Consider the following 26,910-nt stretch of genomic DNA (forward strand, 5'->3'; position numbering starts at 1 on the left):
GGAGCTCCGCGCGGTCGCGGCAGCGGAGAGGAACGACCCGGGCGGGGGCAGAGGGGGGCGAGGCGAAGAGCCCAGGAGGAGGAGGAGGAAGAAGAGGAAGGAGAGCGCCGGCCGGGGTGCTCCTATTGTTCCGCACCTGCGGCGGCCGGGACACGTGGCGCCGCTGAGCCCCGCTCCTCGCCCCCCGTCGCTCGACCCGCACGCAGTCGCCCGGCACCATGGGCAAGGGGGTGAGCGGCGAGGCCGGGCCGGGGCGGGAAGCGGGAAATCCACGGAGCCGGACGGTGGCGGATGCCCCTTTCCCTTCGACGAGGCTGCGCTTTGTGTGCGAGCCGGGGCGGCCGGGTCGGGTCGGGCCGGTGCGGGGGCGGCCGTGGCCGTTGGCGAGCGGTGCCGTGCCGAGCCGCCCTGCAACGTGCGCGGCGAGGCGGCCGCTGCAGCCCGCGGGAAGGAAGAGCCGGGCCGAGGGCGTGGCGGAGCCCGGGGCGAGGAGCCGGCGTCCCAAAGCCCCCGGCTCCTCCTTGAGGCCGTGTCTCCGCGACGAGGAGCCTCCTGTCCGCCCGGGGCTGGGTTATCTGGTGGCCTTGCGGAGCTGGGGAGGGAGCGCGGCTGCTCCCCGGGCTCCTGAGAGTACTTTAGACTTTCCTTGAGACACGGGGGGCCGGGAGAAGGGAAGCCGGCAGCGCTGTTGGGGCTAAATTTGCCTGCTGGTAGCAGTGAGGGTGTGATGGGAGGTGGACACGCCTGAGGTCGTCTGTTCGCTGGGGAGATAACTTCTTGCAGGAGGCTGTGCAGCGGTTTCTGACCTGGATCAGCATTGTTTGTACCTTATAGCCCATTACAGGACTATGGGGAGAAGTCCTTCATTCGGATGGTGTCTTTTAACTAAAGTAAAGTGTATGTGAGGGCAGTTGGGGGATGTTGTACTCAAGCACCCGTGGAGCAGAAACACCTCTTGGCTTGCTCTGATTTCATTTTATGTCAAAAAACTAGAGACCAGTTTCTGGGGCTTGTTGCTTGGATGTTTGTTTTTTCCCTTCGAATGCTTCCGTGTCTATCTTGTGTAGTTGGAGGTGTGTAAATTTATGTTTGGTTTAGACGCATTCCTGTAAAATTCCCAGCTTTGCTTCCTGAGGAGAAGGGTGACCGTGCAGGGCCATGGCAGCGGTGGTAGCATGTTCCCTGCCAACAGGTGTTCAGTGCTTCCCAGGCGCTGTTCAAACATTGGCTTGACTTTGTATTGTCCTCATCGGTGCCCTACAGCAGCAGCAATGTTGACATAGCTGCAGGAGTAGTAGGGAGAGCTGCAAGAACATGGCTGAATGGACAGTTGCTCGGAAAACGGGGTTGAGGGGTGTGTGGGGTGGGCTTTCAGCATTTGTTCTGGGTATGCGGTTTCTTTTCCTACGGAAGTTCTTCTGTTGCTTGGCAGCCCAGCCTGTTGTACTTAGGTCCAGTAGGCAACAGGCGGTATGGACAGGAAATTTCATCTAGGAGATAAAACACTGAGGAGAGATCTGGCAGTGTTCTGAATCTTGTTTAAATCATCAGAGCAGCCTTTGAGTTGTGTGTGTGTGTGTAGGACTGCAGCACAAAAGGCTTCAGGAGCTTCACCTGCCTTGGTGGGACTAATAGGAGGTACAGATGCTTTCCAATGTAGAAAGCTGTCTTGCTCCACTTCAGATTTTGGAGGCTGCATGGATAATAAAGCAATTAGTCTGAAACTGAAGCGCTGCCACAAGGAATAATTCAGGAGGGATAATACTGCTGCCTCATGCTTTCTGGTAGCAAGTCACAAGATTTGCTTGTCAGTGCTGAGAATGTGTGCATATGATTTGGGGACCCCCTGAAAAATGGGCATGTGAGACAGTGAGGCAGTGAAAAAGGCAGAGTGTGGATGCAATGCTGAACAGCATGTGCCTGCCCTGAGTTAGGGTGCCCAAAAAGGAAACTTCTTTCCCATGGGTGCATGGGATGGAAGAGAAAAAAAGAGCCTAAGTGTGAAAAAACAAGTTTCTTCTCTCTGTGGCTGTGAGGATAAGCTAAGTCTGTTTTACTTTAAATGGTAATGGGGCAAGGGGAGGGCCAGCTGCTGCTATGCAGCCCAAAAAGCAGATTATCCAGTGGGGGAGTGTGTAGCGGAGGAAAGCACTCAGGATTTCATTCCTGTTCAGAGCTGACTGGAAGCTGTCGGTACACAGCAGCATGTTTCACTCCATCTCCCTTGCCACACAGGCATAGCACAGAGTCGGTGGTGTGTGCTTTGGGTCACTTCTGGAGGTCAGCTCTGCCTTAAAGGCCATGAGGAGGAGATGTCCTTAATTCAGATTGTATTTTCTAAATAAAGAAAAGTGTATGTGAAGACTTTTTGAAGCTGTCTGCTGTGATCCAGTACCCCTGTGTTGAGCAGAAACACCTTAGCTAGCTTGTATTTCCTTGAACCCCAGTTAAGGGATTTTTCCCCCCTGTCAGAAAGTAGGAAGATTTATTGCATAATGGAACCAACTGAGGGGAAATAATGCAAATCAAAGCAGTCCTTATCTGGTGCAATTTAAAGAATCTTAATATATTACCTTCCCCTTCCCCCATCTTCTTCGTTCCTTTATTGCTATGACTTATTTTATGACAGTTCACTTTTTATTACTATGGCTAGAGGCTTTTTGCCAGAGAAAACCCTGGGCCTAGTCAGCACGTGCTTCTGGAAAAATAGGAGAGCAGGGACAGGGGTCTCTGGCAAGTAAGGTGAGCTGTACAACCCACTCCAGTTTTGACCTGCTGAAAACTACAGCTCATCCTTCACCGAGGCCTTTCCAAGGGATAGCCTTCACCAGCTAGTCTAGGGGAAAACTGGGTCCAGTCCACTCAACTTGATGTGTTTGTCAACTACTAGGGATGTCTGGAGTTATGGTGACTATTACAGGCACAGAAGTGAGGAAGGTGACTCTTTGTAGTTGGCACAGCACCAAAAAACCCAGGATGGGCTGCTCAGCTGGGCAATGATGACATTTGGAAGTGTCTGCTCTTGGGTCTTCAGACAGCTCCAGAGCAGTAGGGATATTGGTCCTAATACCCAGACAGAGCTTAAGGTGTGTGGGTGGTCATTGTTTTATCCTGATGATTAAAAACCTTATTAGGTTTACATCTCTTCTCATGTCAGAAAAGCTTGTCCTTTCATAATTTGGGAAGCAGCAGATTACTGCAATTACTACAATTAGCAATTAAACTACAATAGCAATTACTAGCTTTTGAGTAAAAAACTGCCTTATACTAGATGCATCTAGATGCTGAGAGTCTGATCAATTGATGCAGGTTAAATTTTTCATCCAAGATAAGAGATTGAACCTAGTTCTTGGGAAGGAGTAAAAAGGATCCAAAGCCATCTCTTGCTAGGATTACATAGGGTCATGGAACAGAGTTTCCAGTCCAATAGGTGGAGTTAGTTTTATGACTCATCTGGTTAATATATTTACTGTCTCATAAGGCAGCAGGACAGTAACTTTTCTGTTTTCTCTGCACAATTGATTATAATGACATAAGCAGTAAAACAGACCAGTCCTCCAGAGACTGCATAATTTGTTTTGGCTCTTACTTGACATTTCTTGTTGGATTAGGTGTTCTTAGAACAGGGTACTTCTGAGCTTGTCTGCTGATTTGTACCCCTCCTGTTTCCTGGTCAATCATGGCTTGTATTGAGAACATCAGCCATGAATGGCTCAATTAGTCCAGAGCGGAAAATCATCAGCTGTATTTGAAAGACAATAGGATTTTCTGGGGGATGTATAAAACTTCTTACGCTGGTGTGTACAAATGTTGTGCTTAAGCCAGTGGAAAAAAAATAAATCTTGCATGGAAAAAAAAGAAGCTGCATTGTTTTTTTTCCAAGGCAGTTTTGATGAGTCAGTTCTTGGGCTAAGTCAAGGAATAGGGGTGACATTTCTGATGAGACAGACCTTCCTTTGTGTTCAGGCCATGTGATTAAATCGTGATAAGATGTGGCTGTGGAGTACCACAGGCCTTCTTTTTGTATAACAGGAAAAGAAGGGGAGAGCAGGGAAATCCTACAGCACCGAGGTGGGATAAAAACCTCTTCCCCTGGCAGCCCAGCCAGCACAAGCCTTTGTTGAACAGATTGGGCTCATCTTGCAGGAAGGGAGGCAATGGCCCTGGAGGCACAGAACAGGGGCAGGACTTGGACTCTGGTGTGTGTGTCAAGTTCAGATTTGAATGATGGAGCAGGAAGTTTGAATTCTGCATGAAATGATCCTTTAACAAGAGCTGATGGTGATTCTCCTGACTTACCTACTTACTTTTCAGTAAGGGTGGAATGTAGTACTAAAGCAACAGAAGGAAAGGTATTGAAAATATTGTTGCTTTTTTTTTTTTTTCAAACTGCGGAATTGCTGAGCTCCTCCATAAGGTAGACTCTAATAAGATAGACTCCATTAAAACCCAAATACTTGGGTGCTTTGAGCAACGAGTAACTCTATCCACTCTGTTCTGACTGAAGCTGATCACTGGGGTTTTTTTTGTTTTCGTTTGTTTGGGTTTTTTTTTTAAGCAAATCATGCTTGAACAAGGGCAGTGAGCCTCTTCATGTCTGGCCACTTGTAGATTGATTCAGCTGAAGATGAAAATGCCTAAGCACCTCTCTATTCCTGGATTATTCACTGCCCCCAATGAGCTGAGTAACTGAATTTCTCGCAGAAGTTTCAAAGAACCCAGGAGGTTTTTAGATCACCTGCAAGAGCTTGCCAAGCTTCTCTTGGGGAGAAGGGGTGAAGCTGAAGGTGATGGAGTGGTAGTCAAACATGGCACTAGATCCTTCACCTTCGGTAGGAATCATTTCTCATCTCAAGCAGTAATCAAGAGGCATGTGTTTTGTGCAGGGCAGTGTTTGGACTTGTCTGCCATAGTTCCAGCAGAAGTCGAAGTTGTTTCTTTCAGAGACTGAAAGATGGCTTTTTGTGAATTGCCCTGTGGCAAATTCCTGTGATGTTGGAATGCAAGGACCTTGCTGGTTTAAGTACTGTGGCTTCCACTTTTTTAAGAAGGGAAATGGGAGTTTAGGTGCAGGGTAGAGAATGTCAGGAATGCTGACAGTCTGGAGTTCTGTGTCCTTTTCCTGGATCAGTGGAGGCAAATAGCTTTGTTCTGTACTTAATAAAAACTTTTTCCATTGCACAGCTCCATAGTGGCGTGTAAAGCTTGCCTTTACTGAGCAGGGCAAGGGGAGACTTTCTGTCCAATGTGAAATGTGTGACTATGGCTGCAGAGTGTTGCACACAGAGCTTTCTCAGCACAGTAAAAATCCTTGTCTAGATGTGACTGACTGATGGGTTCTTTGAGGAAAGTAATGATTTTCCTTCTTTTTCATGCAGTTTCACTTTTGGTTTTGGTTTATACTTCTCTCAAAATAGATAATAATTTCCTGTGTTAGCTGCTCATCAGGACAGGTCTTGGATCCAAACAATAGTTCCTGTGTCCAGGTCACTCTCAGGAATCCAGCTTTCTGGAGTCCAGTTCGTGGTTTGAGGCGTTCATGCAAAGAACAAGCAAGGCAATGCCTTTGAAACCTTTTCTTAATCTTGTTAAAGATTTGACTCTGGTGTCACTAAGTGCTGTTTCATCTTAAAGTTCTTCTCGGGGTTCTTATTAGGTGAAAATCTCATAATATAAAACTTGGCAGAGTGTGGGGGTGTAATTGGTCCCACAAAGAAGGGAACAGAAGATTGTCTTAAGTGATGTTTATGTGCACTAAATCATCATTTGTTTGTCGTTAGATGCTTGTTTACCCATTATGATTAGATCTAAATCTTTGCACAATTTCATGTAGAATTAACTGTAATAAAAGTGAATAAAAATCATACTGAATAAAGAGGCTTTAAGCAAATCAGCTGCTCTGTGAAGTGTAAGCAGGACTAAGCACAGATTGAATCTGCAAAAGTGTACTGCTGCTTTGTATACCATTCCTGCTGCTCAAACTGCCATAAATTGAAAGCAGATTTCTGTTGTGTAAACTGGCCAGCTAGTTTGCCAAACTGAGAATGAAAGTGTTGGAACTTAGCCCCCAGAATAGACCAGACAGAGGTACCACCTCTTACTTATCTTCAGTTGATAGGCTGCTCCTCCTCACCAGAGGAGGTGGAAGGCTGGGAGGGGAAAGGAGGAGTTAATGTCTTGAAGGAAACATACGTTTGCTCTCAGGAATTGGTTTCTTCTGCTCTTCATCACTTTTTCAGCTTGAGCTGGGGCTCATGCATCAAGACTGCCTGAATAGTGTGTAGCTTGCTTTCCTCCTTGCTGGGCTTGCACAATGTCTGGGTCTCATCTGTGTGTTTGATATGATATTGAGCAGACTTCTCTATTCACTAGCTTATTTTTGTTATTTATTGTAGTGGCATAACTTTCTTAGAATCGTGTAGGTTGGAAAAGACCATTAGTTGAGTCCAACCGCTAACCCAGCATTGCCAAGTCCACCACTAAACCATCTCTCCAAGTGCCACATCTATGCATCTTTTAAATACTGCTGGGGATGTTGACTCAACCAGTTTCCTGGGCATGATATTCCAGGGCTTGGCTGCCCTTTCCATGAAGAAATTTTTCCTAATAGCCAAAAACCTCTCCTGGCACAACTGGAGGTAATTTCCTCTGGCTTCTTGGGAGAATAAACCAGCACCCACCTGGTTACAGCCTCCTTGCAGGGAGTTGCAGAGAGCAATTAAGTCTCCCCTGAGTCTCCTTCAGGTTCAGCAATCCCATGTGCTTTTCATCAGACTTGTGCTCCAGACCCTTCACCAGCTCTGTTGCCCTTCTCTGGGCACTCTGCAGCACCTCAGTGTCCTTCTTGCAGTCAGGGGCCCAGACCTGGGCACAGCACTCACGGTGCAGCCTCACCAGTGCCAAGCACAGGGGGACAATCGCTGCCGTGGTCCTGCTGGCCACAGTGTTGCTGACACAGGCCAGGATGCCACTGGCCTTGGGCACATGTTGGCTTGTGTGGAGCCACTGTTGATCAGCACCCCCAGGTCCTTTTCTACTGGGCAGCTTTCCAGCCACTCTTCCCCCAGCCTGAAGCACCACTGGGGCTTTTGTGACCCAAGGACAGGACTCAGCACTTTGCCTTATTAAACCTTGTATTATTGGTCTTGGCCCATCAATCCAGCCTGTCCAGATCCCTCTGCAGAGCCTTCCTGCCCTCCAGCAGATCAACCCTCCTGCCCAGCTTAGTATTATCTACAAACTGACTGAGTGCACTTGATCTGCTTGTCCAGATCACTGATAAAGATGTTGAACAGGACTGGCCTCAATACTGAGGCCTGAAGAGCCCCACTGGTGGCGGCCAGATGCCAGCTGAATGTAACTCTGTTCACCACCACTTTCTTGGTCCAACCCTCTAGCTGTTTTTTTACCCAGTGCACCTGTCCAAGCAGCCTGTTTCTCCAAGAGAATGCTGTAGGAAATTGTGTCAAAGGCTTTACTAAAGCTTTAATAAACTGTAATAATTTTGTCTGCCTGGCAGTCTTGTGTGTATAGTTCATGTCTAGTGCTGTGGAATTTGACTGTAAGATGTTTCTAATAATACTGTGTCTTCCCTTGCAGGCTGGAAGAGACAAGTATGAGCCCACTGCTACATCAGAGCATGGCGGAAAGAAGAAGGGGAAGAAGGAGAGGGACATGGATGAACTTAAAAAAGAAGTTGTGATGGTAAGAGTGTAGGGCACAGAAAGGGCAGCTTTAAGGATGTTTGCTATGGCCAAAGCCTTGTGCCTAATCTGACTATAAGAGAAATGAGCTGGTGTGCTGACGGTGTGGTGTGACTGAAAGCGCTGATCTCCCTTCTCCTCCCCTCTGTCCCCAAGTCAGATGTGCTCTAAGTGTTTCAGTATCAAGAAGAGCACACAATAGACCCTGGCAACATCACTTCTCAAAAGGCACTTGACACAGAACCTAAGTCTGTGCTTGCCTGCAGTACCCATAGCACAGTGTGGATGTATTTCCTCAGCCAGGCGAGCACTCTCTGCGTAGCAGCATTACAGGCTTTATTGTGCTGTCATGTGAGTGGGACTGCTGTTTTCATTCCAGCTGAGGAGTTGAGGCTGTACAGCTCCATTTACTGCTGGCCTCTGCTCAGACTGACCTCAGTGTTATTCTTTCTAATCGTGTTTGAGGCTGTGGGGAGTGTCTCCCATCTTCATCTGTGAAAGCTGGATGATGCTATATCTGTCTGTGAACATCATCTGGTTTAGATCTGCTGTCCTTAAAGGTGGTGCAGATTTTGTTTCTGTTCTATGGGTTTGAGACTGAGCTTTAACATTTTTGACCCCTCTGTTAGGAAGAGGGGATTCTAAATATTGCTCAAAGATTACATTCTGTGTTCAGTAGAGATGTGTACTTAAAGCATCTGCTCCTCCAGTACAACTTTTTAAGTGAGGCACTGCTCTGAACCAACTCAATCCAATTGAAAAATAGCCAGGCTGTGAAAAGAAGCCTCTCTGGGGAAAGAAACACTTCCCCCAAAGTAGTGCTTGATATAGCAACACTACTTAAAAATGTGTGAAATTACAGGTCTAATCTTCTGTACGTTCCTACCTTCCCAACTCCTTTTCTTCCCATTCCTCTCTCAGCCTCCCAAAAAAACCCACCCACTGAGGTTTCACAGAATCTGCTGAGGTGTAAGGATTGCAATGAAAGTCAGACTTTTTCAAAAGAGCTTTCAAATACCCAAATAGTCACAAGAATTCCAAGGATAAGACTGTGCTGAATTCCAGAATGAGTTTGAGATTTTTCTTCACAGAGAGGATGAACTGGAGTCCTGGTATCACACCAGCTGTTATAGATAGGGAACCTGGGGTGGGAGGTGGAATTGCTGAGCTCTTTTCTTAGATTCTTTTCTCATCCAGCTATTTCTTGTCTTTCAGGATGACCACAAGCTGAGCCTTGATGAACTTCATCGTAAATATGGAACAGACTTGAGTCGGGTAGGTAAACATTGTATTCCTTCCCTCTTTGCCCTGATCTGAAAAGAAACCGCCACAGCTCAGAGCATTTCACAAAGGGAGATCTGGGTGGTCTGATTTTGGTATGGTTTTTTTTTTTTTATTTTTGTGTTTAATCTCCCCTCCTTCAGTTAAGTTTCTCAGGCTTTGGGAGAACTGTTGAATTCACAAATACTTTTCTTTATCCTCCCATTGTACAACTTGACTGCAATGCTTTAGTGACTTCTTCTAACAAGGTCACTGTTATCTGCCTCTGAGTCGCTCAAGGTCAAGTTGATTCTTGGTGTTATTTTTTTCCAGAGGAGCATGCAATGAAGACAAATGTTTGTTAATGTTGCAGATGTAGTCTAGAGAGCTAGGACATACCCAGAGACTTAATGATGGCTAGTACCAGCTAAAATTCTGCCTTTGCAGTAAGAGGTGTGCAAATGTCCTAGGCTACCTTAGAGTCCAGTGCAGAAGCACTGCAGTGGTTTTACACTTTTGCTGTTGTTTGCTTTGCTTAATGCATTTCTTGCATAATTGCATATCACATAAAGTCTGCTCTTTAAAACAGTACAGAGCTTTGCATTTTTGTGTCCAAGATCTTGGCTTCTGAAAGCTGAACTTCCTGGAAGGCTGTTCCAACATGTCATCATTTTATGGCCTCCAGCTTTCACTTGTTCCACAATTTGATGACGGTGAATGGCACTATGCTGTTTCTCAGAGCTCAGAGTCTCTGGCTGTAACCTTCTTGCCCTGCCCTTCTTTGTTCATAAGCCCATGGCCTGCAGGCTCCTCAAGTAGCATTCAGCATCCTGTAGCTCCTGTTTTGGCATTCAGCTCTCACATCCTGCACTTGTGTTGTGGAACCCTGGCAGCTTTGGACATCTCCCTTTTCTGTTAGCAGCTCCTTGTTGCTGCAGTAGAACTCAAGCAAATTCAGACCTACCTTCTGCAGTTGGTCTTGCCACAATGCCTAAAAAGGAACCTGTCTTGTAGGGTTTGACTACTGCACGTGCAGCTGAGATCCTGGCTCGTGATGGCCCAAATGCCCTCACCCCCCCGCCCACCACTCCTGAGTGGGTGAAGTTCTGTCGGCAGCTCTTCGGGGGATTCTCACTCCTACTGTGGATTGGTGCTATTCTGTGTTTCCTGGCTTATGGCATACAGAGCTTGATGGAGGAGGAGCCCAACAAAGATAATGTAAGTAAAAATGTCTGGTTTACCTCAAAGGCAGGCTGAGCAGCCTTTTGGGCTCAAGACAGATTAATTTCCTTTAAACATTCAGTCCAGAAGCTTTTCCCATAAGCACGGGAAATTCAGTGTGCAAGCTTAATGTGTTTTGGAGTGCTTCCACATAATTAAATGAACAGGCAACTTCCTTTATGTTGTGTTAACAACACTAGCTTGTGGACATCCTTTGTGTTAAAACTGAACAGAGACTGCAAGTACCTTCATGCTTGTGATGGGGCACTTAAATGCCAGGCAATTAATTTGGACAAACTGGAAACCTTTCAGGCAGATTGTGCTCTGACTCACTTTCTCTGCTCTTTGTAGCTGTACCTGGGTATTGTGTTGGCAGCTGTGGTTATCATTACTGGCTGTTTCTCTTATTACCAAGAAGCAAAAAGTTCCAAGATCATGGAGTCCTTCAAGAACTTGGTGCCTCAGGTATGGAATAAATAATTTCCTTGATGTCTGTCAAGCCATAGCTTGTTCAAAGGTATTAATTGTTTTAAACACCATCTCCAATTTCAAGGGCCTGGCTGCTAATGTGGGTTATTAGCTCTTAATTTTGAGGGATCTGTGAGACTGCTCCAAGTAGTTATGCTAATAGGCCAAGGTAGTTCCTGAAAACCTGTGGGTTCCACCAGCTTGTTAACAATCATAGGACACTTTCTCCATAGTTTAGGGAGTTCAGTAACTGGTATGATTAGCACTAAAATTTGCATTCCCTGGATCATAACTATCACACTGTCACACTGGTAACAAGAAGCTTTAATATCAAGGAAAAAACCTTATTTTTCTTAAATAACATATATTAGAGATAAACATCTCTTAGTAGAAACCTTGCAGAAGCACAGCATAACTATTTCAAGATTCTCAGATCTTCAGAGCCTTAAGAGTTGCTTTTGGCACAGATTGTTTCTTCACTGTCTTTCAGCAAGCACTTGTAGTCAGAAACGGTGAGAAGATGAGCATAAATGCTGAAGGTGTTGTAGTTGGAGATCTAGTGGAGGTAAAAGGAGGAGACAGAATTCCAGCTGACCTTCGGATCATATCTGCACATGGCTGCAAGGTACAGTAGTGACAGGCTGTTGGGAAACTTCATTCTGAAGGAGGATGAATTAGTCTCTATGCTGTGAATGGGGGCTGGAGTAGAGGGGAAGGATGGGTAAGGTACCTAGTAGGCATCTGCTCATATATGACAAAGTACTCTATTTTATGTAGGTGGATAACTCCTCACTTACTGGTGAATCAGAGCCTCAAACCAGGTCTCCAGACTTCTCCCATGAGAACCCACTGGAGACCAGGAACATTGCCTTCTTTTCCACCAACTGTGTGGAAGGTATGTGTGTCTCCTACTTCCCTGAAGTATGAGCAATGATACTGAGCTCTATAGATAAGCAGTGGGAATGCAAAAGCAGGGTGGAAGTTCTCATCAAAGTCCTTGCCCATTCCAACTGCACTACTGTAGAATGGGTAAAGGCCCCACAGCACTACTGGGTTTTTTGATCTTACTTCTTTCAGAGGAGAAGCTACGTGGTGTGTCTTCTAGCCTGTCTGTTTTATTACAAGTAAAAAGTGTTGAAGTGCAGATAGCATAACGTGAACCATGAGGTAGAGCTGTATGTAGTCCTATAGCTGCTGCAGAAAGCGGGAACGTCAGACATCTCTGGCAGGACTTCTGTTGCAGCTCTGAAAATGGGGTTTTTGTGCAGAAGCCCACCCAGGACATCTCTTCCACACCTACAGGATATGAAGCCGTGGTTGTTTTTGTTTTCTTAAAGCCATCTCTCTTCCAGGCACTGCCCGTGGCATTGTCATTAGCACTGGGGATCGCACTGTGATGGGCCGTATTGCCAGTTTGGCTTCTGGACTGGAAGGGGGAAAAACTCCAATTGCCATGGAGATCGAGCACTTTATCCACCTCATCACTGGAGTGGCTGTGTTCCTGGGTGTCTCCTTCTTCATCCTGTCTCTCATCCTTGAGTACACATGGCTGGAGGCTGTTATCTTCCTCATTGGGATCATTGTTGCCAATGTCCCTGAAGGGCTGCTTGCAACGGTTACGGTGAGTGGAGTTGGGAAAAAAGATTGAATTTGGTGCTTAAGGAGGTGGAGTGCTTTATCTCAGCATGCATTCAGAGGGGTGAACATTAAAGTAATGGAAGGTGAATGTGTAGGGTTGGGCTTTCAGTGTGTTTTAACTAATTGCCTGAATCAACATCAAGTTCTGCAGCAATTTAGCTCATAAAGATGGGTCCCTAAGTTAGGCCTGCACAGAGGCTTGGCATCATACAGCTGAGGTGAGCAAGACTAGGAGTTCCAAGTCCTGCCTTTTTCTGTGGCAATAAGGGATTTTCCTGCTGCAACCATCAGGGTTTCTACACCCACATGCACACCAGCCCTTCCAACATGTAAGGACTGGCAAAGCATCCAGCAAGCTTCACTCTAGCATCAGCTTTTGGTCTAGGATCTGTCAGAGGTTTTTGTACGTTTGGTTTCCTGAAGAGGTGGTGAGAGCATGTAGGTGTTCTTGGGTGTACAGAGAGTGGTGGTAGACAGGAGAAGATGCTTCTGTGCTGCCTTAGGAAGCAGAGTAGCAACCAAGCCAAGGAATGAACAGTTGGGAACTGGAACCAGATAAGAGCTTCTAGCAAGAAAGTGAGCTGGAGTTGCTCACTTCCTACCCCAGCAACTTGCAAGCCTTATCACCAGAGCTAATTTGGGCCTTCTCATATGTGACTTGCCTTCACCTATTTTGAGAACTCTTATCATTAGTCTGAGGCACGTTACTTCCTTCCTAATACACTGAGAAGTAGGAGGCTGAAGCCTTTTCTGGAGGTTTTGTAATGAGGAAAATGTCATTTAAACCTAGCACCTGGGCTGAAATGTTGCTGTTTATTTTGCACTGGCAGGATGAGCAGGGAGTTAGGGAATTGCTGCAGGGCATGGAAGCTGGTTGTCATTCCATGTGCACATTCAGTTTGATAGCAATGTTATTACTGCACAGGTGCATCTAACCTGACATCTTCTTTCTTGTCCCCAGGTATGTCTGACACTAACAGCCAAGCGTATGGCTCGTAAAAACTGCTTGGTGAAGAACCTTGAGGCCGTGGAGACCCTGGGTTCTACATCCACCATCTGTTCTGACAAAACAGGCACTCTGACACAGAACCGTATGACAGTTGCCCACATGTGGTTTGACAATCAGATCCATGAGGCTGATACTACAGAGAACCAGAGTGGTAAGACAGCCTCTCTGTGCTTGAGGCATCTCATTAAAAAATGGCTTTTTCTGAGCCTGCCTAGACACTGGTACTTCTAAGAACCTGTGTTTGTAGCTCTTCAGTCCAAGTGATGTTCACAATGCAAGGATTTCTAATGTACAGTCTAGAATGAACATAAAAAAAAATTAAATGACACATAGAAAGCTTTTCACTGTACCATGATTCTGTTTAATCATTAAATTCTGTTTAGCTTGCCTTTTGTGCAGAATTACTCCATTGGAATTGGAGCCTCTTCAATGTTCAACCCCATATGTTTGTCCTGTACATAGAAATATTTGCAAAGTACCTGATTATCTTTGCTAAAATGTGTCTTGATGAAATTGCTCAATCTTAAGTTTGTTGAAAGTAATGACAGCAGAAGTGTTGGCCCGGATAATTACTTGAGGCTGGACATAAATGGCAAGTTCCCATGTGGAACTAGATGGTTGCCTTTGGACAGGAGTTTTCCCAGAACATCCAGGCTGTGTTTGCATAGTGTCAGCAATTAATGTAAGACTTTAGCAGGAAGTTTCTCCTAGTTGATAAGAATATGAAATCTGTGTGCTATACAACTGAGAGAAATGCTTAGCTCTCCTGAACTGTTCAATACAACCAAACTCGGGAGTTTCCTAGCTGTTGTCTACCTTGTGAAATGCTGTGCTTGCAACACATTATTAGCATAAATTTTTTTCCAGTGGTGCTGCTGCACCCTGCTCTGAACCAGTCCAAAACATTGTGCCTATCTGCACCACTTAAAAAATCCACTTTATTTAACGCTAATGCAAAGTAATGAGCTATAAATAGATCTTTTGGAAGCCCTAGGCCTGTCAAGGGTTGGCTTGGCTGCAGTGGAAGTAAACCTAGAAGATTTCACTTCATGGAAAGTATTTAGGTTATCGGTTAACTGTCTCTTCAGTTCATCTCCTTTAAAGCCAGCTTAAGAGCCAGAATGAGAGAGTATCTTAATTTAAGCATTGTTCCTTTGGGAGCTCTTTCATCCAGTTCCTGGATTGATGGATAAAGTAAGACAACCTGGAGGTAGATCCCAGCATCCCTTACTCAAGCTCTCTGAGTGAATGTTATCTGTCCAGAATTCCCTGGCTTTGTCAGTGTGTCCCTCTGTTGCTGCTGGATACAGCCATTACTGGAATCTTGAAAGCAGTGGTGTTCTCTTGCACTGCTGCTTTCTTAAAATAATCAGCTGCTCATCAATTATCTGGGAAGGGAGAAGGAATGAAAGAGATGCAGTAATGTTCTGAGTGTTTCCTGTTTCTGAGATAAAGGTTTCTTGCTCTTAAACCTGTGAGATTTTGAACTTATGTGACTTTGAGGGGTGGCTTTTTGACATTCTTCCTCTGCTTTCAGGTGCTTCCTTTGACAAGAGCTCAGCCACTTGGACTGCTTTGTCCAGAATTGCAGGTCTCTGTAACCGTGCTGTGTTTCAGGCTGGCCAGGAAAATGTACCAATTCTCAAGGTGAGTTCCCAAAAAGTGTTGGTCTTGCTCCTCACTACCATCCTCTCATAACGGTAGTGAGATTACATCCTGTGGGTCACACAAACCTGCAAAGTAGAGGTAGCTGCCACTCTTAATCTTTTCTGCAGTCTAGCAGTCTTAGAGGAAGTGTGCTGTGGGCTGGGGATATGGGATTGAAAAGACATTTTTTTTTTCCCCCACAGCAGAATCCCTGCCATCCACTGCCATCTACACTCAGTTTGGGAGGCCAGATATTTCAGACAGGGCTAGAAAAGACCAGAAAGCTCTCCTAGGCATTTCCCAGTATCTAGTTTTTCCAGGAATTGCTGTCTCTGGCATTTGTACGCTTCAAAGCTACAAACACCTGGTGCTGGGAGAAATAAGCATCAGAGCAGGGGGAGCAGTGGTTGTGGGAGACTGTCTCTAGCCAGTCTGCTCTCACTGGCAAGTCTCCTTAAGCTTTCACTGGGTCAGTGCTGGTGCAGATGCTGGCATAGCACCAGTTCACATTCCTTCTTCTGAACTGTGACCCAGCCAGGGCTGAAATTAAATGTACAATGCTTATAATCTGTCAAGTATTAGTCATGTTGCTTAATAAACTTACTCCCAAGGGTGTTCTGATGCAGTGGTAGTAGAGATGATGGAACAAGTTATTTTTCCCCAGCACTCCTCTGACTATATCTTAAGTCTACAGAATGTGACCTGAAGTTAAAGAGCTAGAGTTCTTCCTGTTTAAGGAAGGCTTGGGGGAGGGAAGTTTTGAGAAGTTTTTAGATACCAAAAATTAGTACAGAAATGAAAAAAAAAAAAAAAAATTACAGAGAGAGACCAGAAGGGCAAGAAATACTTGGTTTCAATTGCAGCAAAGGAAGCTCCACCAGGACATTGAGCACATACAGATCTCCTGGGCTGAGAACCCCCATCTCTACCAGTGCCAGCCTTTATGGGGAAGGGACAGATCAAATTTCTCCCAGAGGCTTGATAAGCTGGTGTTATCTTGGAGTGGAAAAGCACATGGAAGTGTTTCTGTGTGCCTGTAGCCAGTCTTCATCTCATATTAGCGTTCTTCATGGCAAGCAGCTTTACAGAAGTTCTCAAAGTTTACCCTCCAGCCTCACTTAGTCTGACGGTACCTGGTTATGTGCCTTTCTCTAACCCTTTTAAAGGGCTTCTTGACTTTGTCACAAGAAGACTGCTGTTCTCTCAAGATGGAAGGCCTGGCTTTCTGAAATGCAGTATTTGTTGGTATTAGATAATAGAATTATTTCTTATTTGCTTTCATAAAATGTTATGTAGAAGCTGGGACTGAGCTGTGATGAATTCACTCTTAAAATCTATTTTAAATATCCAATCTTCTGTGGTTGTATGTTTTGATAGTTGTCTTTTTTCCTCAGAGAGCAGTGGCAGGAGATGCCTCAGAGTCTGCACTTCTGAAATGCATTGAATTGTGCTGTGGTTCTGTCAAGCAGATGAGAGAAAGGTATCCCAAAGTGGTGGAAATACCATTTAACTCTACCAACAAGTACCAGGTGAGCAGGTGTCCTCTTGAGAGCTGCTGTGTGAAGTACTTGTGTAAATTTGCACACAGTGTGCCTCAAAACTTGTTCTGGCTCCCAAATCTTGTCTAGCCGTTACTTGCTTGAAGGCTGTTCTGTAAATCAGACCATAATTACATGTGAAGGAGCTGCACTGACACTAAGGTGTTAGCTGCTAACAAAGGATCAGACATGCTGTCAACCTGTGTAGCAGTAATGCACAGAGCATGGAGTAACTCAAATCTGGGAATAGGAGTGAACTGCTGGGAAGTGACCTTAACAGGTGGCACTTGAATACAGAAAGGTCATCACAACACCTGCAGTTATACATTAATGCTAAAGAATGCACAGATTCCTTAGTTTGTAAACCTCTTTAAAGTGTGGGCAATTGAGAACTAGAGCAGAATATCACAAATGGCCCTGAGCTGCCATAGTTGCAAAACACTGATGTTGATTACTGTGTCCTTCACAGTACATGTTTATAGAACAGATTCATTTCTTCCACCCTTAGCTGTCTATCCACAAAAATGCAAATCCATCAGAATCCCGTTACTTGCTGGTGATGAAGGGAGCTCCAGAGAGGATCTTGGATCGCTGCAGCACCATTCTTATTCATGGCAAAGAGCAACCACTGGATGAGGAAATGAAAGATGCTTTTCAGAATGCCTACCTTGAGTTGGGAGGCCTTGGGGAGAGAGTGCTAGGTAAGGAAAACCAGCCTGATTACACTGGAAAATATTTATCCTTCATGTTCCTGTGCAGTCCTCACAGATTAAGTGAAGGGTCACTCTGTTCCTGCAGTGTAACCATAGTATTAAGGTCACTTCAGCAATCCATGTAGGGACAGTCCTGCCTTTAATCTAAAAGGCAGTCTGCAGCGTTTGGTCTGTCCTGGCAGTGAAGTTACAAAATGCAGCAAAGCATTTGGGACCTTCCATGGGACCACACTGTATTGTTGGGTTTATTCCACTGCACAAGAACAGAGCTGTGTCTGGGCACCTAGCCACAGCTGAGAGTTATCAGAATAGGAGCGTGACTCCTGTCTCAACAGCCCTGGCTAAACCTCTGACTAAGCTGCCCTGTTATTCTTGTGCAGCTGTTTGCAGAAGCAGTAAGTGTTCACTCTCTCTGCCTCCTGATGTGTAGGAACAGAGTAAATGTGGGTTTGATGTTTTACAGGATTTTGCCACTTGGCTCTGCCCGATGATCAGTTCCCTGATGGCTTCCAGTTTGATACAGACGACCTGAACTTCCCTGTAGACAAACTCTGCTTTGTAGGACTGATGTCTATGATTGACCCACCTCGTGCTGCTGTGCCAGATGCTGTTGGCAAATGCAGAAGTGCTGGGATCAAGGTAATTTATTCCTGGGTTGAAAATCACCTCTCTTTATACCTGTGGAAATAAAGGGCTTTCTTGACCTCTTGTATTACTGTAATGTGAGTGGATGAAGTTAATTGGTCGGGATTTAACTGTACTGCTTCAGGCTTAATTTCTAAGTTAAGTACAAATGGTGGTGTGCTCATGAACTGAAAAAGGAGTGAAACTCCAAACTGCTAGGGCCCTGGCAGGTGCTGAGAGCATGGTGTCCCAAAGCACATGATTTGGCTCAGGGTGAGTTCTGCATGTGCCACAGTACTGATTAAAATGAGAGGGAAGCACAGGCTGGAGACTGAACTGGCTTCTTCAGCTCAGCATGAACAATTTTTTTGTCTTCCATCCACCTCAATCCCTCACATACTGGTAGCAGGTTACTGCCTGTACCTCAGACTTGCTCTGCGCGAGGGCAAAAGACATAGGGCATTTTCAGTGTAAGGGACACTGCCTTTTGGGCAGCATTGCTCTGCAGTACAGGCAAGGCTTTCATGGCAGTCTGTTTGCATTTCAGGTTATCATGGTTACTGGAGACCACCCAATCACAGCCAAAGCCATTGCCAAGGGTGTCGGCATCATCTCTGAGGGCAATGAAACAGTAGAAGATATTGCTGCTCGACTCAACATTCCTGTCAGCCAGGTCAACCCTAGGTAATGTCTGCTGGGAAATGCCAGAGCTGTTCAAAGAATTCAGCATTTGCCTCTCTCCTTGCCTTGGTTAATCCCTCAGCATCTTCCCCTGGACATGAAAAGCTTGGCTTTTTGCTTAGCTCAGCATATTGTGGCTCTTCAGTGTGTCTCATGAGTTATGGGAAGAATGCACAAGGTTGTATTAAATGTGCAGGTCTTGTGTGTGGGAAGTACTTAAGAGTAAGACTGTAAGAAAAGCAAAAGGAGCAGGACTTATGCCAGGTAGAGGAGTTGACATTAGTGCATAGCTACAAGTGGAATAAATGTAAAAAGGGAGCTCCTTCCTCTTAAGGGTTACTAGCTGGGACTGAGGCATCCTCAGAAAATGTGCTTTGGCATAAGCAGGCTGTTTGCAGAATGGCTGGGCTGTCTGCATTGCTTAGCTTGACCCAGCCTGTGTTTGGGCTGGAGGACAGCCATGTAGCTTATGAACTGTGAATAGAGACACCCTGTGAAATGAAATTGCTTGGGGTATTTTTGGTTGGGATTTTTTTCTTTTTTTTTTTTTCTTTTTCTAGATTCTGAGGGTAACTTCAAAACCCAGTAATGCAGGCTGGGGTTGGCTGGGCTGTATGACTGAGCAGGTCAGCAGCTGGCTCCAAGGGTGGGGAAGGAATTTCCCTGTCTAAACTGGGTGATGTCAAGAGCTGTGTGGATAGTCTCCTAGACCTATAAGGGATGGTATGCTGGGCTGGAGAGATGGTATTTTGCTGCAGCATGTAGGGTACCAAACCAGTCTAAATATAACATTGCACACTTTTGTGGCTGAAGGGTGTAAATTAGTTGGAACTTGCATGGTGTGAACACTCTGTGAAGAACCATGTGTCACCAGTCACATGGTCATCAGTCTATTGCAAAAAGGATTGCCTGCAGAAGACAGCAGCATCTCTTGAAACCTTGGAATCTAACTACCTGAGACAGGAGTTCCTTTTTTTTCAGAGAGGCTAAGATTTGTGGAAGCAACTAGTCTTTGCCTTGATGCCTTTTAGAAAGCTATGGAAAGAATTAATTTGCTCTTGAGGTTTTTTGTCTGTTGCTTGGTTCTGTTTTGTCATCTTTTTCTAGGTGTTCCCCATCTGCCTCTCAAAATTTTGAGTACCAAACCTCTGTGTAGAGGCTGCCTGGATTAGTATTTAGTCACAGCAGAAGTTGGTCTTTTCCCAGAGCACTGAAGAGCCTTATTTTTATGGGGCAAGTACAGCTCATGAGAAACTTACTGTGAAGTAAAACATACCTTATCTTGTTTTCAGGGATGCCAAAGCTTGTGTGGTTCATGGCTCAGATTTGAAGGACATGACTAGTGAGCAGTTGGATGACATCCTGCTTCACCATACAGAAATTGTCTTTGCCAGGACATCTCCTCAGCAGAAGCTTATCATTGTGGAAGGCTGTCAGCGACAGGTAAAGAGAGGGAGAATAAGGATGTCACATGAGAGAAATGCCCAGACATTTATGTATGTAAACTACCAGGCAGTTCTGTTCTTGAAGTGCTAGGGCTAAGTCTCCTCAGTGCCCTCATGCAAAGGGCCAGATTAAATCTGTCTGTCAGCAGCCTTCAGCTGCTGATGTCAGGCTGCTCTACCACACATGAATATAAGGGTCTGACAGGAAAACATCTTCAGTTTGTACTGAGGTTTTGTTCTGATTCTAGGATGTTCATTAGTAAATTTAATTCCTAAATTCTCTGAATGTGCTTGGGAGAGGAGGATCCAACATGCTCATGTGTTGTCCAGTGTCTCCTTTGGAGGGAGCAGTATGGTTCTCTTGATGAGCCTGATCAGAACAGGGAAAGGGTAAGAAGGAACCAAGGTTTCTTTACAGCAAAGTAATAGGTTTTTGTGCTTCATTTGAAAGGTAGGAGAAAGCTTTTTTTGTCAGAAACATCTTACATGATGATTTCAGTTGTGCTGTTCCTCTCTTTGTGACTAGGGTGCCATTGTAGCAGTCACAGGTGACGGTGTGAATGATTCTCCAGCCCTGAAGAAGGCTGACATTGGTGTTGCTATGGGTATTGCTGGCTCAGATGTCTCCAAGCAGGCAGCTGACATGATTCTGCTGGATGACAACTTTGCCTCCATTGTGACTGGGGTTGAAGAAGGTGAGTTTATAACTTGTGTGCTGTGGCAATAAAGTAGCATGCTTCAGCATCCCTTCTGAAATAAAGGCATCTGGGGGCTCTTTGAGCTTGCCTCCATGACAAGAGTTTTCAAGGAGAGCAGCACTCTTCCTCCTCCCTTCAAAGTTTTCTTTCCCTGGGTGTTCTGCATGACCCTTTGGGGATGGGTAAGAGTAGGAAGCAGCTGATTAGCAGAAGCTACTTTGTGCTGTTGCCTAACATGTGACCTTACAGTCATCTTTGCCAGCTGAGTTTTCCTCCCTGATGGAGAAGTAGCTCTCAAACAGGAGCAGAACTGAGGGTTCCCTCCAGGGGCATTTGATGCTGTCCAGAAACCAAGGCTTAGTATCCTACTGCTGTATGCAGTGAGCCCTGATTGCTGTGACCAGAAGTGTCACTCTCCACAGGTGTTGCTGTGCATGGAGCAGTCTCACTCTTACATACAAGAGAGCCCTTTCATTTGCTGCACTCTAGCATTTTGCATTTGGTGTTAGCACTGAGGCTGCCTGTGACCTGCTTGGCTGCCTTTTGCTGACAAGTGAGACTTACCCTGTTCTCTCCTCCTTGCCCCAGGTCGTCTGATCTTTGATAACCTGAAGAAGTCTATTGCCTACACCTTGACCAGTAACATTCCTGAAATCACACCGTTCCTGATCTTCATCATTGCAAACATACCCCTTCCTCTGGGAACAGTCACCATCCTCTGCATTGACTTGGGCACTGACATGGTGAATGTGGTTTTTTTGTCTCAAGAAAAAATGTGGATGTTCTTAGGTACCCTAAAGAAAGGACAGGTGGAAGGAAAATGCTTAAATAGTTTTGTCTGGTGTTCTGATGTAAAGTAAGAGACCATCTGATACTCCTTTTTATTCACATTCATCTCATGACTCTTGAGTCTGAGGATCTTTCAGATCCCTCTAAGGACATACTGGGGAAGGGGAGGGGGTTAAGGTCCTTTTTGGAGTATCAGTTTTGGGGAGTGCTGTTTCTGGCACTGAATACATGGGGCAGGGAAGACTCTGCAGTGGAGAGTTGAAACTTGTCTAAGAGCGGTCCTGCCACCCTCAGGTCCCTGCTATCTCCCTGGCATATGAGCAAGCAGAGAGTGACATCATGAAGAGGCAGCCCAGAAATCCCAAAACAGACAAGCTGGTGAATGAACGGCTGATCAGCATGGCCTATGGGCAGATTGGTAAGCTGCTCTGTTTTCTCTGGCACCAGTTTGAACTTGGTGGTAGCAGGGATTATACACAGTCTTGAGTCAGTGACTTCTCTGCTTATTTTGGTAGGGTTGAGGTTTGGGGTGTATAAACCAGAACCTCAGGCAGTAAAGAACTTGCCATGATTCTTCTCCTGTGGCTTGTGCAGCTCGATCCATTGAATCGCTTTCACAGTAATTTTGTTTAATTGCACAGCGCTGTAAAGGAACTGGCTGACAACCAGCTCTCCTCCTCTGGTTCAGACTTGTTCAGCAAGAACATAGACCCCATTGTTAGTTTAATTAGAAGTAAAGGATTCTCTCCAGTGTATCCCTGAACACACAGCATTAGGAGCCTTGATTAAAGGCAGCTACAGAGATGTGCCCAGTTCACAGGATGGGAGCTCATGCTTAATTGCAGCAGCCCTTGGGAACCTTCTTGACTGTATTTTGCAAGGGGTGGGGGTGGGCAAGGCATAATAAGAATACAAAGGGAGTTTTATCTTGTGTCTTTGAGTATGGTGCCATCACAGCACAGGGCAGAACAGAAGTAACTCTGTACAAAGTTGGGGGCAGAAGCTGTTCAGCAAAAGGGTTGCAGCTGAGTTTGATGTTAGTATGAACTATTTCTACTGCTGCTGCTTGAGACACTGAGCCCTGCCCTGCAAAGAGTAATTTTTAAGGTGGTTAGGGTTTCCTGCAAACTGTTGTTCTGTTATAATTACTCTGCACAGTAGCTTCATCAGTTTTATCATCTTTTCTTACCTGTTTAGGTATGATCCAGGCCCTTGGAGGTTTCTTCACCTATTTTGTAATCATGGCAGAGAATGGGTTCTGGCCTTCTGGCTTGCTAGGGATCAGAGTTCAGTGGGATGACCGATGGATTAACGATGTGGAAGACAGCTATGGACAGCAATGGGTAAGTTTTGAGGCACAGCTTAGTGGCTGCCAGCCAAAATATTAATGCCTTCTGAACTTGGTGTGAGCACCAGAGAGCAAAGGCAGCATGTCTGAATAAATGCTCTCTGCTTTGTCTGCTTCCTAGACCTATGAACAGAGGAAGATAGTGGAGTTCACTTGCCATACAGCCTTCTTTGTCAGCATTGTGGTCGTGCAGTGGGCGGACTTGATCATTTGTAAGACCCGCAGAAACTCTGTCTTCCAGCAGGGGATGAAGTAAGTCAGCCTGTCCATGGAAGAGATTTAAAATTGGACTCTGTGTGTTCTCCAGCACATAGCATTCTAGTCCTTCATCCCAGCAGTGTCTGGGTGTTTTGGCAAAAGTCTTGACTAGACTGCCTTGGTAGTAGGTGAAAGAAGACTGGGTGCACTCTTCCTTGTAGACTTGCAGTTCTCAGGCTGAGACAAAGGTGGCTTCTGTTGGCATTGTCTGTAGGAGCTAGCCCAACTCAAAGGACACTTGCACTCCAGCACACAGCCTTGATCTCCTGATCTTGTACATTAAGAGGTCTTATGACACCCCAGCCACCTCCTGAATTTGTGGTGAAAGCAGTTGCTGGTTGACCTGATCATGAGCTGTCTCTGAAGAAACTTAAAATACCATCATGGCAACTCTACTGTTGCCTTGGATGGATGGCCTGGTAGTCCCCACCTGATGATCTTCTGGGTTAGACTGCAATGTCTGTTTCCATTCATTCCCATGTGGCAACTAGGTGGTTTTTAGGAGGTCATCTCTGAAAGCACTTTTCCTTGACTTCTTTCCTGTCTCTTCTAGGAACAAGATCTTAATATTTGGTCTCTTTGAGGAGACTGCTCTGGCTGCCTTCCTGTCCTATTGCCCTGGGATGGATGTTGCTCTAAGGATGTATCCTCTGAAGTAAGCTGCATGTGCTTTTTGTGTAACAGATTGTACCACAGAACAATAGTGCTTGGGGTAGGGAGGTGGATAAAAGTAGTTGTGAGCAGTGGAGCATCAAACCTAGTCTTAAGATTTCAGGCTAGAGGGTTTCAGCAATTCTTTTCTGTCCTGTGGCACACTAGGGTTTTCTTCACTGTGTGTGGAATGTTTATGAGGAGCCTCCTGTCCAATGCCTCACTAAAAATCAACAATACAACTTCAGTACCAGTGTGTTCTAGTGCAGCTGCCTCTTGCACTTATTTTCATGGAGTATTTTTATGGGTAGGGTCCTGCACCTCCAAAGAAAGCCAGTTGCACCACTGTAATTCATAGGCCAAATGACTCTTGGGTACTGAAGAACTGCTGATGACGTCTTGTCCTTTTCTCCTACATCCCTTGGGAAAAGAACAAGTAGTAAAGTCTTTTAAAAGCTGCTGCATAAATGCAGATGACCAGTTGATGCACAGTAACATTGCTAATGGTTGGGAAGGTGCCAACATTTAAGGTGTTGCTCAACAGCATTGCAACACTTCATGGCAGGGTTTAGTATTAAGCCAGAGGACTGTTCAAAGTTTAAGTGTCGTGAAATCTTAATGGGAAAAAAAAAAATCCGGGTACATCTTGCATTCCAAGAGTTGAGTGCTGAAGTGTGAGCGTTTCCTAACAAGAAAGTTGGCCTCTGCCCAGTGCCTGCAGCAGCTGGATGTTAGTATGTGTAAGTCACGAGGGAAACAATACAGTTCCAGTAAGCAAGGCTCTGGGCACAAAGGTTGTGTACTTAGAGGAAATATTGCTTGATTGATAGGTGGGGAGGTGCTGGTACAGAGATGAGCAAAGGTGCCATGACACACCTTGTGTTGGAGTTATCCAAAAGTGAATTAATCTATTGCAGCAGAAAACCTGGTAGTAATTCTTGGCTTGAAGGATTTTTGACTGAACTGGCAAGCTGGGTCATGCCAGCCTTCTTGTGCTTGAGTGTGCCATCAAGTCAGAGCTGTGCCAGGCAAAGAGCATCTCCACAGCCTGTGTTTTCACGGTCTTTTCTCCCACACAGGCCGACCTGGTGGTTCTGTGCTTTCCCATACTCCCTCCTCATCTTCGTGTATGATGAAGTCAGAAAGCTCATTATCAGGCGCAACCCTGGCGGTAAGAATGTGCTGCTCGTCTGTTTCCTTCCCCACCTCTTCATGCTGCCAAGTTCTCCAGAAACCCCAGGAAAGCTTGGGAACACCTAAGCACTATTTGGGGCTGTATTTTGCTGTGTTTTCCCCTTCCTCAACATTAATTGTGCAGTTAGTTCAAATTAAGGACTTCTTGCTACATTCTCTTGCATTATATAAAAGTACAGATGCACTGAAGTAGGTGGAAAAGACTCATTAATGCTTGGATAGCTCTAGAAAGCTAGAAGAGGTCATGAGAGCTGGAGAACATCAATTTGGCAAGATTTTCTTATTTGGCAGGTCACTTATTAGCTCAGGTGCTACAGTGCAAGTTTTGAAGAAATGCAAATGAACTCTCATGAGCCTCATAGTTGGTTTGCCTTGAGACTAACTGTGCTTTTTTCCTTCTTTTCCTTCAGGCTGGGTGGAAAAAGAGACCTACTACTAAAAAGTACCTGTAAAACATTCCACGCACAGCCCATGCCACCTCTCCACCATCTCCCCTGTGTGCATACTTCATCTTTGCAAGAGCAGAACTGTCTGAGCAGGAGTGAGCTGAAAAACTAAAGGAAACATGAAGAAACATGGACTGGAGGAGAAAGCAAGGGGGAGGTTGGGGTGGGGGGGAATGTCTGACCATCAGTCCAGGGGGTGAGAGTTTGAGTCGTTTTATGTGCCTTTATGTTTTTGTAAAAGGAAACCGAAGATTTTATATGTGGATTTTTACAAATAAAGATGGATTATAAGAGGATGCCCCCACATGGTCTTAGGTGGATGTTTTTCTCAAGGCAAAAACTGGTTCAGGGCAGCCTCCCTACCCTGGCTTAGGGTGTGGTGGTGAGTGCAAGGGTTAGTCCCTGGCTTCCTGTTTTTGTAATAGGGAAGCAGAGCTGCTTGACCCACAGACAACAGCATGTGTAAAAGCCCCAGTGCACCTTACTGTTTGCCAGCACTTGCATCTCACAGCCTAAAGCTCAGGAAGCTTCCTGGCTTCTGTGCATCTTGGCTTCTTTGAGCAAATGGAGCACTGAGTGGAGAGGAGCTGGCCTGCCTTAAGGGGCTCTTTGCTGGGTTCTGAGTGAGAACAGGCTTCCACTGACTGGCACTTGGATCTAAACAGCCTTGTTCTCAAAATCAATGCTGATTTTCCTGCTTGCTTAGCCAAGCAACAGATAGTGTTTCCTGGTGTCCTCTGTGCATGGCACTTGCCCCCTCCTGATCCTGGCTTGTGCCTCCTGTGGAATGAGGGCAGGGGCTGATCCATGGATTCTGCATCCTCCACTTTTGAGGAAGGTGTTGCTGTTGTCTGGGGTCTGAGCTGTCTCTGAGCTGAAGTGAGTCATGCTGCTTCCCTCTGAGTATCTAACCTTTTTCTGTATGCTTTGATTTACTGTTAATGCCTGTATGGCTCTCTTTTGCGAGAACTCTGTGAGAGAGCTGGCCTTTTGCATGTGGGCAGTCACCATGAAGTCCTAATTATTCATTGCTCCTAGTGCTGTTCTCCTTATGCAAGCTGGAGATGCTTCAAGCCCTGTTCCTGAACTACTGGCCTGTGCCCCTCTTAGCTATGTGTCTATCTCTGCAAAGGATCACTAATCACAGCACTGAAAGGCTCTGCAATTAAATCTCCATGTTGGCATCCCTCTTTTCTCATAACTTTTTGGTTTTTTTAAGGTGGTGTTTTAAAGCTGGGTCACTTACCTCATGGACTGAACAATATAAACTCAGAAAGCACTAGGGAGGGAAACAATGAGAAGTTGAGGGTGGCAACTTTCACTTTGTCTTGGACACTCTACTGTGGAACCCCCAGTTGGAGATGATTAAAAATAATAATAATAAAGTCTTCCAATTGTTGGAGTCTGCCCATGCTAACAGTTGAATTGATGCAACTGGGCGTGAGGTGATCCCAGTTGGGAAGGGGAGAGGATGAGTTGCACTAAGGGAGGAAGGAAAAAAGGTGGGATGTGTGTTACTGGATCTGATGATGACTGAGAAGTGATGCAGACATGACACTTGGTCCTCCCAGGCGTGACC

General features: G+C 45.5%; 1 protein-coding gene across 1 annotated transcript; it reads left to right on the plus strand.

Annotated features, from left to right (window-relative positions):
* ATP1A1 (ATPase Na+/K+ transporting subunit alpha 1) lies at nt 1-26,515 on the plus strand. The gene is made up of 23 exons (XM_021549148.4): nt 1-230; nt 7,600-7,704; nt 8,919-8,978; nt 9,978-10,181; nt 10,536-10,649; nt 11,143-11,277; nt 11,430-11,547; nt 12,005-12,273; nt 13,252-13,450; nt 14,837-14,946; nt 16,341-16,475; nt 16,993-17,185; nt 17,661-17,836; nt 18,369-18,505; nt 19,795-19,945; nt 20,474-20,642; nt 21,234-21,388; nt 21,729-21,852; nt 22,632-22,777; nt 22,904-23,034; nt 23,594-23,695; nt 24,771-24,862; nt 25,296-26,515. The coding sequence occupies exons 1-23, from the start codon at nt 219-221 to the stop codon at nt 25,322-25,324; spliced, it is 3,066 nt and encodes a 1,021-aa protein (XP_021404823.1). The 5' UTR covers nt 1-218; the 3' UTR covers nt 25,325-26,515.
* The last annotated feature ends 395 nt before the right edge of the window (nt 26,516-26,910 follow it).

This window comes from Lonchura striata, chromosome 1 (genome assembly GCF_050655825.1).
Source record: "Lonchura striata isolate lonStrDom1 chromosome 1, ASM5065582v1, whole genome shotgun sequence".
Taxonomy (NCBI): domain Eukaryota; kingdom Metazoa; phylum Chordata; class Aves; order Passeriformes; family Estrildidae; genus Lonchura; species Lonchura striata.

What these genes read in the sequence shown, in the direction of transcription:
- ATP1A1 (XM_021549148.4), top strand. An exon ending in TACTACAGAGAACCAGAGTG is followed by an intron (nt 13,451 to 14,836) that starts GTAAGACAGCCT and finishes CTCTGCTTTCAG; the next exon opens with GTGCTTCCTTTGACAAGAGC. An exon ending in TGTGACTGGGGTTGAAGAAG is followed by an intron (nt 20,643 to 21,233) that starts GTGAGTTTATAA and finishes TCCTTGCCCCAG; the next exon opens with GTCGTCTGATCTTTGATAAC.